This window comes from Suillus subaureus, assembly GCF_016647635.1.
Source record: "Suillus subaureus strain MN1 chromosome Unknown BJ212scaffold_17, whole genome shotgun sequence".
Taxonomy (NCBI): Eukaryota; Fungi; Basidiomycota; class Agaricomycetes; order Boletales; family Suillaceae; genus Suillus; species Suillus subaureus.
In genome coordinates, this window is record NW_024538573.1 from 649195 (window position 1) to 663637 (window position 14443).

The window sequence follows — 14443 nt, forward strand, 5'->3', positions numbered from 1 at the left end:
TTTGAACTGGTGGCAGAATCAGACCTATGCATGAAATTGAAATTTGGTTGATGCACCACTTTCTCTGCAGTTGTAAGCACTTCATCATGTAAATCTTCTGGCCAGTGCCACTTGAAATACACCATTTCCCTACTGGATCAAGTACTGCATTTGTAAAAATCAGACCAATTATCTGACATTAAATAAACAATGTCTCACAAATTGCCATTATGTATGCAGGGGACTTTGTCATCTTCTCATAATATTTGTCTACCTGTCATATCCCACAATCTGGACCCACGTTCCATCATATTCCCACGCCTTCTGAGCCTACATCTGGACCCCACATCATATCCAGCTCATTCCAAGATCCCCTTCCGCTGTGCTCCACACCTTAGCAGGATCGACTACGCTCCAGATTTACCCCTGAGCTCCAGACCATCGGATCCTCACTGCTAGCCTGATCCGTACAACCCTATCCTGTCCACCCTATGTGCACTTCATCCAGCAAGACATCCAGACTTCACCTCATCTCAGATTCCAGAACTATATCCACCTTCTTGTATTCTGTTCCTGTATCCACCTTGTCTTCCGGATCCCCAGATCTCCGGACCTATTCCAACCCTCTGTCCAATATCCTGCACCTATCCCCATTTAGGCATTCTCTGCTTTCCGGCTTTCGGTTACCTCTTCTTCGAGTTCATTTACTTATGTTCTGTCTTACTTACTAATGTGTTTTCACATGCTCGTACATAGCCTTGCTCCTTTGCTTACTGATCCCCTCAGATATTGTTCAGTATATAACCCCTGTAGATACTCCTGTAGTTTCCTTAGTTTGAATATCAACTTAGACTTGCCCAATCTTCTCTTGGACTTTGGTCCATCTAAGTCTGTCCTACCCATCAGGCCTAGGGATTGATTCCCTAGGCTGGAGCTCTGCCTTTCTGGCACTTACCCTCTTTCCAGACTTAGGTCCAATCCCTGTCTCTCCAACTCTACCTTAGGGTAGTCTACCTCTGTTTGTTTCTACATCAGATGAAGTCCGATGTAGCCCCTATTCCTTCTGGACCTCCAGACCTCCTGTCCCTTGTACCTCTGGGCATCCTGTCCTTCAGACATTCCGCCCTCCTAACCCTCAGACATCCTATCCTCCTGTCCTTCAGACATCCTGCCCTCTGGACCTCCGGACATCCTGTCCTTCTGTCCTTCTGTCCTCTGTCATCCTGCCCTCCTGTCCTCCTGTCCTCCAGACCTTTGGACCTCCTATCCTTCCATCCTGTTTCCTGTAGAAGTATTACCTTGCAGTGGGAACTCTCCTGAGCACTTCCTGTGTTCCTCCAGAACTGTCCCACGCTCCTCCGGATGTTTCCCATGCTCCTCCGGAAGTCCTCTAGTGCTCTCCAGCAGAGTAGCCAGCCTCTGGAAGTCCTCCGGACTTCATCGGACCATCATCGGACCTCATATGAAATGAAGGGCACATACTCAGGTAAGGGGCACAGCGTACAAGCTGAGGCCAAGCCCCTCTGAGTCAGTCTCTCTCTCTCCCTTGAGCAACATGGTTCTTAACACTACCTTTGCAGCCACTGCTTAGAGTGATGTAGCAAACCTCAAATATTCCGACCTTTCAGTGCATGAGGACCAGGCCTTGTAGAGTGTTTCAAGTGCCAGAATTGCAAGATGCAGTGTTGAGCCATGTTCTGATGAGAATGCTTGCTGTGCCACATCAGCATACTGAAAGATTAAGATTAGAAACAAGCATAGGCAGATTAGAAATTGACATACTGAAAGGAGATCTGCAAATTGGCCAGTGCATGTCCATTCAGCCATCAAGAGTTGAAGAAAGTCAATCTTCATGCATTTGGCCAAATTGCACTCTTGATGACCTATCTTGTAAATGAAAGTGTCAACATGCTATAGTGATATTAAGTTTCAACAAATAAAAAGTGCAACAATACAAAATACATACCTCCTTGTTTGCCTCAGCATGGTTAAGCATGATATACATTGACAACCACTGAACTTTCATGTCAATTAATAGTTGGGTTGGCTGGGACACTCCTGCTTTGATCTGTACACTCCTGTACATCTCCTTCTGTTTTGCAGATGACCATTCCTACAGGACATTAATACTTTAGTGTGTTATGATGCCAACAAGCGTACCTTGACACAAATACTCCAAATAAGACCAATCTCATCCCAAGTAGTTGGTTCATGACCTTTTGGGTCATGTGGATTATAATGCAGTGCTTTTCTGTATGTGGCAATCAAGGTTTGCGTGGCTAGATTAATGACATGAGCCAGGCAGCTATATAAAAGAGTTAGTGTTTGTCATATCCCACAATCCAGACCCACGTTCCATCATATTCCCACGCCTTCCAAGCCTACATCTGGACCCCACATCATATCCAGCTCATTACAAGATCCCCTTCCACTGTGCTCCACACCTCAGCAGGATCGACTATGCTCCAGATTTACCCCTGAGCTCCGGACCATTGGATCCTCACTGCTAGCCTGATCCGAACAACCCTATCCTGTCCACCCTATGCGCACTCTATCCAGCAAGACATCTGGACTTCACCTCATCTCAGATTCCGGACTATATCCACCTTCTTGTATTCTGGTCCTGCATCCACCTTGTCTTCCGGATCCCCAGATCTCCAGACCTGTTCCCACCCTCTGTCTGATATCCTGTGCCTATCCCAATTTAGGCATTCTCTGCCTTCCAGCTTTTGGTTACCTCTTGTTCTGTCTTGCTTATTGATCCTTGTATGAGTCCTCATCTCTGAGTTCATTTACTTATGTTCTGTCTTACTTACTAATGTGTTTCCACATGCTCATACATAGCCTTGCTCCTTTGCTTACTGATCCCCTCAGATGTTGTCCAGTATATAACCCCTGTAGATACTCCTGTAGTTTCCTTAGTTTGAATATCAACTTAGACTTGCCCAATCTTCTCTTGGACTTTGGTCCACCTAAGTCTGTCCTACCCATCAGGCCTAGGGATTGATTCCCTAGGCTGGAGCTCTGCCTTTCTGGCACTTACCCTCTTTCCAGACTTAGGTCCAATCCCTGTCTCTCCAACTCTACCTTAGGGTAGTCTACCTCTGTTTGTTTCTACATCAGATGAAGTCCAATGTAGCCCCTATTCCTTCTGGACCTCCGGACCTCCTGTCCCTTGTACCTCCAGGCATCCTGTCCTTCAGATGTTCCACCCTCTGTACCTTTGGACGTTCTGTCCTCCTGACCCTTGGACATCCTATCCTCCTGTCCTTCAGACATCCTGCCCTCTGTACCTGTGGACATCCTGTCCTTCGTACCTCCGGACATCCTGTCCTTCATACCTCCAGACATCCTGTCCTTCTGTCCTCTGTCATCCTGCCCTCCTGTCCTCCTGTCCTTCCATCCTATTTCCTGTAGAAGTATTACCTTGCAGTGGGAACTCTCCTGCGCTCCTCCGAACATTTCCCACACTCCTCCAGAAGTCCTCTGGACTTCGTTGGACCATCATTGGACCTCATATGAAATGAAGGGCACATACTTGGGTAAGGGGCACAGCATATGAGCTGAGGCCAAGCCCCTCTGAGTCAGTCTCTCTCCCCCTTGAGCAACATGGTTCTTAACAGTGTTGCAGTAGTGAGTTGACAATGACAGGACTTACTTAATTTTGCGCTCAGTCCAGGGAAACACCTTGTGGTGTTTAACCTCATAAAGCCATGCAAATTCTTCCATTGTTGTCCTGTTGTTTGTGGCATTGTCACATGTTACATGCCCAAGCTATAGTAAGATCTGAGTGTGATATAGTCTGTAGGAGTAAACCAAACTGACCTATAAGAATGATACAAGTTGTTTTTATGTGGATCTATAACAAATAGATACTCTCAGATCGTGCATGTGAATGCAAACATCTGAGTATATTCACCTATAACAAATAGATACTCTGAGACAAGTAAGCATAGGTAATAGTAAGTAGAAACAAATGTCTTACCTCAGATTGTGGATGCAAATGCAAACATCTGAGGTGTACAGGCTTGATACTGCGAGTATAAGTATGAATGAAGCTCTTGTAAGTAAGAGTGGGTATGTGAGACCAAGGATGGCTCTAGGGTCAATGCATATAAAAGACTCAGTAGACACAAAAGAAGAAACATATCATAAGAGCAAATAATGTAAAGTATGAGTCAACAAGAGAAAATGAGAGTGCACATTTGTTCTGTCCTTGATGGATGCAGTGCATGCTTGGCTAATTCCAACATGACCTTATGTGTAATCCCAACACGATCAAGAATCTTAAATAAGGCACCAGCAAGTCATTTGCCATTATGTGTGTTATTGACCTTCATGAACCCAAGGAGTGAACTTTGAATTTCCCATTGCACTGGTGCCTTCTCCTTGATCCAGTGCCCTGTGATGGCCAAAAAACCATCAACATTGCCTGCCTGCCATGTGTCACAGGTGGCATTGACATTGCCCTTGACGGCAGTGCTCTACAAAGCCTAATTATACAAAGTACAATCAATGGACAAAACATTACTCACATTCAGCATGTTCCTGAGCCTCGTAAGGTGGTTTTTGAACATCCTCATGATTTTGGCACAAGTCACCTTCCTACCCAGAATCTTGACTCCATTGGTTGCACAAGAAGCAATGTCAGCCATCTCTTTGAACTTGGGGTGTTCGAGTGCTTGAATGGGCTAGAAAAGAGATGTCAGTCATGATGTTAAATAGAGGGAAGCAGGCATACTTGATCAGTGGCTACAAGTGTTACGGCGAACTAGGATGGGCACAACAACAGATACTCGATAAGAGTAATGTCTGTGATTGAGTCAAGACCTCACAAATGTAAGGCTTCTTAAGACAAGTCGGAGAGAGTGTCTCTGACTTGAATATCGGTATCAGACGACTTAGGATTGGGGGTCCTAAGCGAAGGATGTTTCAGGTGAGAACCTAGTAGATTAAAGTGAAGATCTGCTAAGTACAAAGCTGAGCTTATATGGATGTAGTCTACTTTAGGGCAGGTATGTACACGTCATCAAGACGAGTCAGAGATAAGGGTATGCATCATCAAGATGAGTCAGAGATAAGGATGAGTCATCTAGCGACGGCAGCGGCGATTGTGATGTAATACAGATATGGTAAGAGACTGGTCTACTGATGGCGTGATGAGGCGCGGTCAGGACGTAATACACAAGTAAAGAGGAAAATGGAATAGGGGTAGACGTGATTGTAACATTACCCCTCGTTTAGGAATGAAGTCACCGACTTCAGTTATCCTGATTAGCCCAGTAAATGGGGTCAGCGTCGTAGTTTGAGTGAAGCAAGTTGTCTTGCTCTTTGGTGATAAAGAGTTGGTCTTTCAACTCGGCGGTGTGGTAGATAGCGTCCTGCTCAATCTCCCATCAGGCGAGAGCATCATAGAAACTGACGTCAGTCCATACCAATGGAATGACTGCTTCTCCTTTTAACTCTTTGCAAAAGACCGACAAATGGCCAGGTGCATACTCCTTGCAGACTTGGCAATAATATGCAGGACAGTTCTTATGGCAATGCCCGGTGATGTGGCAGTTACAACACACAACATTGTCGGCTGGCAATGTTTTCACGATTGTAGTGGTAGAGGACGACTGGTCTGGTGGGGAGGGCGATCTCGATCGCTTAAGTGTCATCTTAGACGGAGAGACGGTAGCTGCTTGTTTGGCGGCGATACAGGAGGATCTTCATTTAAGGGGGAGTCTGTGTGGTACGCATGATGGGGGCAGGAGAAGGAGAATCCGGTACGTCGAGTACAGCAATAGGAGGGATGTTATCATCCTGATGCTCAATGGTAGTCGTTGTAAGATTTGGTGGTGGGATAGGAATGGCGACGTGGGGGGATGGTGGACGTGCGACTGGGTCGAGGGCAACGTGCTCGGTGACGATATGGATGGCTTCTCGGATGGCCTCTCTGGTATCATCAGGCAAGAGATGGATTGCAGTGTTTCGAATGCGTATATGAAGATGATGGAAAATAGTTTTGTGACATTCATCGTCTAGGAGGTTGGCGGTACGGTCAATAAGGCTGGCGTCTCTAATGATCCTGATGATAAGACCACTGGATATCGCCCCTCGTTTTCTGAGGAGGCGATCTATCTCAATGGCGTATTGCTGGGAGGTAATAGCAGACTCAAATAGAGTGCTCATTTCTACTTGGTCAATAACCAAGAAGTAGTCTGTGAGGGTGGAATCGTCGGTGAGAGTAAGGGTAGAGTCGGAAGTTGGTGGTGATTCCACCAGGTCTGATGAGTGGGCGATGAGATTAGTGGTGGTGGCATTCTGATAGTCAAGGAGGGTCAATGGGTGGGTGTTTCCTTCAGCGACAGTGTTCATAGCAGCAGTAAGTTCTTCGATGCGTAGGATACAGAGACATAGGCGTTCAAGATGGGACATTCTTGAAAGTTTACAATCTATGGGCCTTCTTATAGGCGGCAAGGATGTCGGAGGCATTGCTAAGGTTTTCTTCTGGAACCCATTCATTGCTGGTGGAAGAATATCCTTTCCAAGATAAAAGATAGTGTCTTCATTTACCCGTTCCTTTATGCGATAAGATCGCATCAATTTCATATTCTTCTTCATTATCGATGATGTCAGGAGGTGGGTCATGGAAATTCGGGCCATGGACTTCTGTTTCATGATAGGACGATAGTTCCAAAGCATGGAACGTGGGGTGGACTTTCCATTGGGGAGGTAGTTGGAGTGTGAATGTGATGGGAGAGAGAATGTCAGTGATTGGGAAAGGGCCGTATCGTTTGGGTGCAAGCTTCCGTGATGGTAATTGCGTGATCAGGTTCTTTCCAGATAACCAAACCTTATCTCCTATCTTCCATGGATGATACTTCTGCCCATGAGTTCATTCTGCCATTCGCTGCATAGCAAGGTTATGGCAAGAGAGCGCTTCTTCTCAAGACTTCTGGAGATAGCGGAGTCTGTCCTCTGCTGCGGGAACCGTGGAATTGGGAAGGGTATGAGGAAGGGCTCTTGGCTCATATCCCATCATTAGAAAGAAGGGTGATGCGTTGCGAGAGTCGTGTTTTCGATGATTATGCACAAATTCTGCCATAGGGAGATGTTCTACCCAATCTTCAGGGTGATTCCAACAATAGATTCGGAGGTACGTTTCGAGCTCTTGATTGAGTCTTTCGGTTTGGCCATTGGTCTGGGGGTGATAAGCAGTGGACATGGCTATTTTGTATTTCAGGAGCTTGGCGAGAGCTTGAGAGAATTTGGATATGAATTGTGGTCCACAATCAGAAATAACTTTCTCGTGTAAACCAAATCAGTGGTAGACATATTTAAAGAATTTCTTGGCAACCCCTTCGGAAGTGATGGTTTTAGTGCATGGAATAAGAATTACCCCCTTCGTAAGCCCATGGTCTACCATGACCATGACAGAATCAAAACCGGCGCATGGGGGAAGGTCGGTAATAAGGTCAACGGAGATCTGGGTGAAGGGAGCTGCGGCGACAGAAGGGATTGGGACAAGGGGGGGGGTCGTCGGGTGAGTATCGGATTTCATCTGCTGGCAAAGGGCGCAGCCTTCCACGTGTTTGTGGATATAGGTTCCCATAGAGGGCCACCAAAAGTCCTGCTTGACCAATTCCTCAGTTTTAAAACGTCCAGGATGACTGGCGGTGGGGTGATCATGACATCATTCTAAAATAAGACGCCGCCCGGCGGGGTGGACATAGGCGCGGTCTTTATAATAAAGAATATTGTCCTTAATCGCCCAATCTGCGAGGGCGGATTTCATTGGGGGGAGAGAAAGGCCATCCAACGCATCAGAAGTGGCGGTGAAGATGGGGTTGGGGTCAGAGGGGTCAGGGTTTGCAAGAGTGGTCATGAGTTCAACATCGAGAAGTCGAACGAACATAGAGTCGGGAAGGAGTGTTTCATTGACATTATCTTCTGAGGAATCTAAACCATGGTCAGGGCGGCGAGAGAGGGCGTCGGGGGTGACAAGCTTAGTTCCAGTGATGTGGTGGAGTTCGATATCATAACATGACAATATTAATTGCCATCTGGCTTGTTGGCGGGTTAACTTCTGGGCCATTCTGAAATACAGGAGATTCTTGTGATCTGTAAAGACGACAACAGGATGAGGGTTGCTTTCCAGGTAATGGCGCCATTCGGTTAAGGCACGAATAACCGCGAGGAGTTCTTGATCGAAAATCTGATAGTTTCATTCTGCGGGATTTAGAGTCTGTGACAAATATCCACATGGGTGATAAACACCATTATCATCGGTTTGGAGCAACACCGCTCCAGTAGCAACAAGGGATGCATCGGTAGCAACTGCGAACTGTCTGCTGGGATCAGGGTTCTGAAGTACTGGTTGCTTCAAGAAGCACTCTTTTAGTGTGGAGAAGGCAGACGTGCATCTGTCTGACCAAAGGAATTTGACATCTTTCTTGGTAAGGTCAATCAGGGGTCGCGCGATGTCGGAATAATGAGAGATGAAGTTGCAGTAGAAATTGCAGAACCCCAAGAATGACCGTACTTCTTTCACGGTCATAGGGGTAGGCCAATCCTGAATACCATTGGTCTTGGCGTCATCCATTGCCACACATCCAGGGCGGATTATCATCCTGAGGTATTCTACTTCTTGAGCATCAAATGTACACTTCTTGGGCTTGAGGAAGAGTTTTTCTTGCTGAATTCTTTCAAGGACACACCGAGTTCATTCGTGATGAGAAGTGAGTTCATCAGAGAAAATTAGAATGTCGTCCATGTATGTGATGAGCCATCCTTCATTGATCTCCTGTTGAAACATTCTATTCATGTATGCTTGGAAGGTAGCGGGGGAGTTACAGAGGCCGAAAAACATGACGTTTGGTTCGAAGAGGCCATACTCCATGGTAAAGGTGGCTTTCCACCGATCTTCTGGGTGAATACGGATGTTGTTATATCCTGAGCGAATGTCCATCTTCGTGAAATATTTGGCACCATGTAACTGAGCGACTAAAGAAAGCAGTAGTGGAAGTGGGTAAGCGTTCTTGACCATCCATTTGTTGATGTACCAGTAGTCTTGACAGGGACGGAGGTCTCCACTTTTCTTTCCTACGAAAAAGAAACCGCTGGCCTGCGGCGACTTCAATTCAGAAATGAATCCCTTTTTTACGTTTTCGTCAATGAATGCCTTGACTGCCACGCGTTCTGTTTCTGATAACAGGTACACCTTGGACGTTTTGGGGATGAAACCAGGTTTAGTTTCTATCCAGTGATCTATACCAGGTCATTCAGGTGGTAACTGATTTAGACCGTCTTTCGCAAAGATATCGGTGAAGTCGTGAAGGTAGGAAGGGACAAGCTCTTCGAAAGATTTCTTCTTCTGCTCGAGCCCAGTGGCTAGCGCAAACTGTTGCGCTTTGTTACTGGTTTTGACATATTCAGCAGGTCGTGGTAGAGGTGTGATTGTAGGTCGTAGTTCCGCGATACTGGTACCATCCTTGGTTAAAGGGATGTCCATAGAGACGTTGGTAATTACCTGGAGCTCGGAGGCGTCAACGGGATATTCAACCAAGAATTCATCATCTTCTAAGTGATAAGTAGAAATCTCGCATATGGGTGGTGTGTAGTCCATTGTCCATACATCTTCTTTTGTGTTGAAAGAGTCATCATCGTCATCAGGGATAGGGTCGAGATTAGGCAGCGCTGGTAAGGCTTCTTCATCAGGGATTTCCTTGATAGTGGCCCGGGGTGTTGGTTCCTTGGATGGTATAACCAATTCTGCAGGAGGCGCCTTTGGCAGCACTACAACTGGAATCGGGTTTGTCTTCTTGTTCTTCATTTCTGCTTTTCGGAATAAGGGGGGAAGTCTATTCTTCTTTCGTTCATTATCAACTTCTTCTTCAATCTGATCACTTTTCTCTGTTCTGGGGAGTTCCAGCATTTCTGCTTTCCATCGGATTACTGGGTCCATGGCACGTAGCCAAGGGATCCCTAGTAAGATCTGATCATGTCGGCCAAGCCACGTGATATTAAACTTTCCAATCATGGATCGTTTGTCTATCTTGACAATGAGGACACAGTATCAAGTGATAGCGCCCCCTTTTGCATAACTTCCATCCGCAGTAGTAACTCAGAATGGTTTTGATAGTTTGTGCGTTCGAATGCCATGTGTCTTGACAAATTCTTCAGAAATAAAGGTTCCGGTGGTGCTGGAGTCAACAACAGCTGTTGTTTCGACAGTTTTCAGACGAGTTTTGGAGATGAGGGAAATGGGAATGCAAAGTTCCTTTCTGATTCCAATACTTTGTACAAGTCTGATAGGTACATTGGAAGATACTGACGTCGATCCGGTCTTCCACATCAAAAATCCTCAGTGAGGCGACGGATCATTGTATCTTCTTCTTCTTCACTGTCGCTCATCTCTTCTCAGCGAACAGGAATTTTCTTCTTCTGTGGGCATGCTCTAGTAAGATGTCCCTTCTGGTGACATGTGAAGCATAGTCCCTTCTTCATATGGTCACTTCTTTCGGTGTCAGTGAGCCGATCTACTTCCATGGTGTTCGGATCATGTTGATCAATGGATGGTCTGGGTACATAACATTGTCCCGTTGGTCTGGTGGTGGTTCGATGATTTGATCGGTATGCAGCACCCCTCTGGTAATTGCTGTCAAGTCTGATGACTGCAGCAATGTACTTATCAAAGTCTACGGGGATAGTCTCCATCTGAAAGACAGAGTTGATGATTCCCTTCTTCAATCCGTCATTGAAGAACGTGATTAAGATGGCGTCTTGCTTAACACAGGCTTGTGCAGCAAGAGTCTTAAAGCTGGCGATGTAGGAGGTTAGGTTGCCCGTCTGTCTCAACGTTCTGAGTTTATTCATGGCGGTGCTGATAGCATCGGCTGGTACGAAGGCTTCTTTGAACTTGGTTTCAAAGTTCACAAAGGTTCCATAGGATTTCAAAGCGGAGTTGTCGACTTCAGTGTAGAAAGTGAGTGCCCAACCCATAGCACTATCTTCTGTCATATATGTGAGAGTGGTGATAACCTTCTTCTCGTCAGTGTTGTAGATTGTGGTGTTAAGTGCGAAATACACTTTAACCGCATACAACCATCGCAGAGCCTGGTGAGGACTCCCATCGTAAGTAGATGGAGCTCTGGCCTTCAATTCTGGGGTGTTGGGGACGGTGGACATCCTGAACGTCTGGTCAAGTGGTGTCTTCTTGGTTCAGGGGAACATTCTCGTTCTCTCTCTGATTCTTTCTGGATAGGTAACCTCTCTGATGGAGAGGGTCGATGGGTGACTTTAATCTTTTGTTATGGTGAACTAGGATGGGCGCAACGACAGATACTCGATAAGAGTAATGTCTGTGATTGAGTCAAGACCTCACAAATGTAAGGCTTCTTAAGACAAGTCGGAGAGAGTGTCTCTGACTTGAATATCGGTATCAGACGACTTAGGATTGGGGGTCCTAAGCGAAGGATGTTTCAGGTGAGAACCTAGTAGATTAAAGTGAAGATCTGCTAAGTACAAAGCTGAGCTTATATGGACATAGTCTACTTTAGGGCAGGTATGTACACGTCATTGAGACGAGTCAGAGATAAGGGTATGCGTCATCAAGACGAGTCAGAGATAAGGATGAGTCATCTAGCGACGGCAGCGGCGATCATGATGTAATACAGATATGGTAAGAGACTGGTCTACTGATGGCGTGATGAGGTGCAGTCAGGACATAATACACAAGTAAAGAGGAAAATGGAATAGGGGTAGACGTGATTGTAACAACAAGCCATTCAATGGCAGCTTGCTTAAACAACTTATCGGAGTATGGTATGACTTGTTCATCAAGCTTGCGTTTGGTGAGATGAACATTGATTTGTTGCTGCACAGCATTCTCCTTGTGAGCCTTGATGTCACCAGGTAACATGGACTCAAACAAATGTTCACTTGCCCACTTCTGATACTTGCCACCAAAATGTGCCTTGGCATGACAATGAAGGGTAGTGGCTTTGTTGATGAGAATACATTTTTTCCTACAAATGATTGAGTGAGTAGGTACTATTACAGTGCAAAGCCAAACTTACAGGCAAATATTGCACTTTCTGTGCTTCTTCACTTTGCCATTGGCACCAGCATGTTTGAATGCTGCACTGAAGAAGTTGTCAACGTCAGCAGTTTTGCCTTCCTGAGATGACCCTGGGTCTGCAATAGAGACATCGACATCAATGAGAACCACATCTTCATCAACTAACTCTGGGGACTTCTCTGGGGACTTGCACTTCCTTCTAGCACACTTAGGGTTGACATGAGCATTCTCACACTCCATATCACCAGATTCATCATCATCAAGGGCATTATTGGGGGCATCATCAGGATGCACATGTTTGTTGGATGGGGGAGGTGCTAATTGTGTGGCTAGTACAGGTGGTGTGAGTGCAGCAGGCTGAGAAACCTCTGAAGCATGCTTGGCAGCCTCAGCTGCATGGAAATCATTGATAGCTTTTGTTTGGGAGGGAAGAGCCACTTTCTCTGAGTGTTGAAGGAGGGCAGCAGTGGGTTTGATTTTGTGTATGGGACACACAACATGTGGCTCATCTTTGCCATTGGTGAGAACTGCACCAGTCATGCCAGTCATTGCAGGCAGCTACACAGATAAAATACACACACATACCATTTATAAACGACTGAAACTTGTTCAAGAATCCATCAAGCTCACAAAGCTGCAGCACAAAGTAGGACTTGAGAGGTGCATAGATTGCTGAAAACAGCACAATATGATATGGCAGGTGATGTCTGTTTTTCTGTCACCAGGGTGAGTATTAGTGAGAGCTTTGAAAGAAGATGACAATGGCAACTCACTGTGTCATTCTGACATACCCTACAGTATGATGGACTAGGAAGTGAGAACTAAAGAGAAGCAAGAAAATGACAAAAATAGAGTTGACAATGAGGCTCCTGCGCAGTACTTACATAATTCTAAGCCACAGCTTGGGCTGGTGGCTTAGGCTTTGCAAAACTGAAGCCTAGGCCAAAGCCCTGGTCAGGCCATCACCTGGGCCTGGGCTTGGCCTGGCTTTGGCTGGCCTGGGGCTTGAAGCCAGGCTGGAACATCACTAAGCAGGGGAGGTTTTTCCTGATGAGACTGAAGGTGAGACATTCATTTATACCTTATATTCCTTTCGCCTAGGTTAGTTTATAGTCAGCTGCTCAATTAGCATGAGACTGAAGTATACATTCCTTTTGTCTAGTTGCCATCTGAGTTCGTCCACTTGTTCCTGTGTGTCACTTCTACTTCAAACAAAAAGTTATGGCGAATTCAGGTCCTGTATCACCATATGATTAGTGCTGCTGTGGTCTGGCCCCGAACCATAGTTCAAACCTGACCATTGGTCAGGTTTGTCCTTGGTTCAGTCCATGGTCTAGCATTTTGCATGGACTGAACCAGAACAAGGTTCATGGTCTGCTAACTCCTGTGTGGTTCATCCATAGGTTCGGACCTTCCCAAACCATTCTGAACCCCAAACTGAATCTTCCTTGCAACACCTTCAAGGCTCAAGCACATGTGTATGGTCATTTTGACTTCTCAATCCTCAAGATTTGCCTCCTCAAGACTTGTTTTGACTTATTCTGTCCAGAGGTTTGCATCCTGCACACCCTGCTGTCCAATAAAGCCTACCTGTCCAATCAAGCTCAAGGTATGACTTTTCTGTCAAATCAAGTGCAATGAACTGATTGATATATTATATTGATATATTTTTTAGGATCCTTCAATGTGTACTATGAGTTAGTAGGAGATTTGGTATTCACATATAAAGGGAGCAAGGTGAGTGATATATTTTGACTACTGGTACAATGTCTGAATCTGAAGCACAGTGTGCCCTCAACCCAGATGGGTCTCTAAAGGATGCCAAAGACATCACCTTTTACAATGATCCTGATGATGCTGTCCCCATTTCTGCTCCATCCTCTGCCCAGCCACCATCATCTACTACTCCCACAGTCACCTTCTCTGTGCTACTGCAGACTGGATGCAAACTGGTGCCACTTACTGCAGGTGCTTGACACTCCATTTGCACCTCTAAACCTTCTGTGCACCTTCATGATGCCAACAATGCTTGTTCTTCAACAAGCCGCAAGTGTGCATTATCCAGTGCAACTGAGCAACTAGTTAGGAAAAAGGTTATGTTACAGCTCTCTGCTCCATTATCTGACAATGAAGGCTCTCATGTGGCTGGTGCCAACACAGATATTGATACTGATCCTGATCCTGGTGCTGGTCAATCGGATGAGGCTGAGGATGAAGATGTACCAGCACCTGAGGACGAGCCTGAGGACGAACCTGAAGATCTTCAAGACACCACCATCCGAGCCACTTTATCAAAGAGTGAGCACACCACTGATATTTGAACCATCTTCACTATGACAACAAACATTGGGTCTGCAAACCTTGCAAGTACATCTTTCGTGGAGGTATCTCTACACT

The 14443-nt window shown here is 45.8% G+C and overlaps 2 protein-coding genes across 2 annotated transcripts; one reads left to right on the top strand and one right to left on the bottom strand.

Annotated features, from left to right (window-relative positions):
- Nucleotides 1-12290: 12290 nt before the first annotated feature.
- On the bottom strand, nt 12291-13034 carry BJ212DRAFT_1356532 (uncharacterized protein). Its single transcript, XM_041335707.1, has 3 exons — nt 12822-13034; nt 12632-12768; nt 12291-12578 (listed from the first exon to the last, which is right to left on the bottom strand). Exon 3 carries the CDS (start codon nt 12553-12555, stop codon nt 12376-12378), a length of 180 nt encoding a protein of 59 aa, XP_041192925.1. The 5' UTR covers nt 12556-12578; nt 12632-12768; nt 12822-13034; the 3' UTR covers nt 12291-12375.
- A 778-nt stretch (nt 13035-13812) lies between these two features.
- On the top strand, nt 13813-14367 carry BJ212DRAFT_1481189 (uncharacterized protein; the record flags this gene model as incomplete). Its single annotated transcript, XM_041340217.1, has 3 exons — nt 13813-13971; nt 14015-14098; nt 14152-14367. 3 exons carry the CDS (start codon nt 13813-13815, stop codon nt 14365-14367), a joined length of 459 nt encoding a protein of 152 aa, XP_041192926.1.
- Between the last annotated feature and the right edge of the window lie 76 nt (nt 14368-14443).

What these genes read in the sequence shown, in the direction of transcription:
- BJ212DRAFT_1356532 (XM_041335707.1), bottom strand. Translation starts at nt 12,555, where the DNA reads ATGAGCCACATGTTGTGTGTCCCATACACAAAATCAAACCCACTGCTG.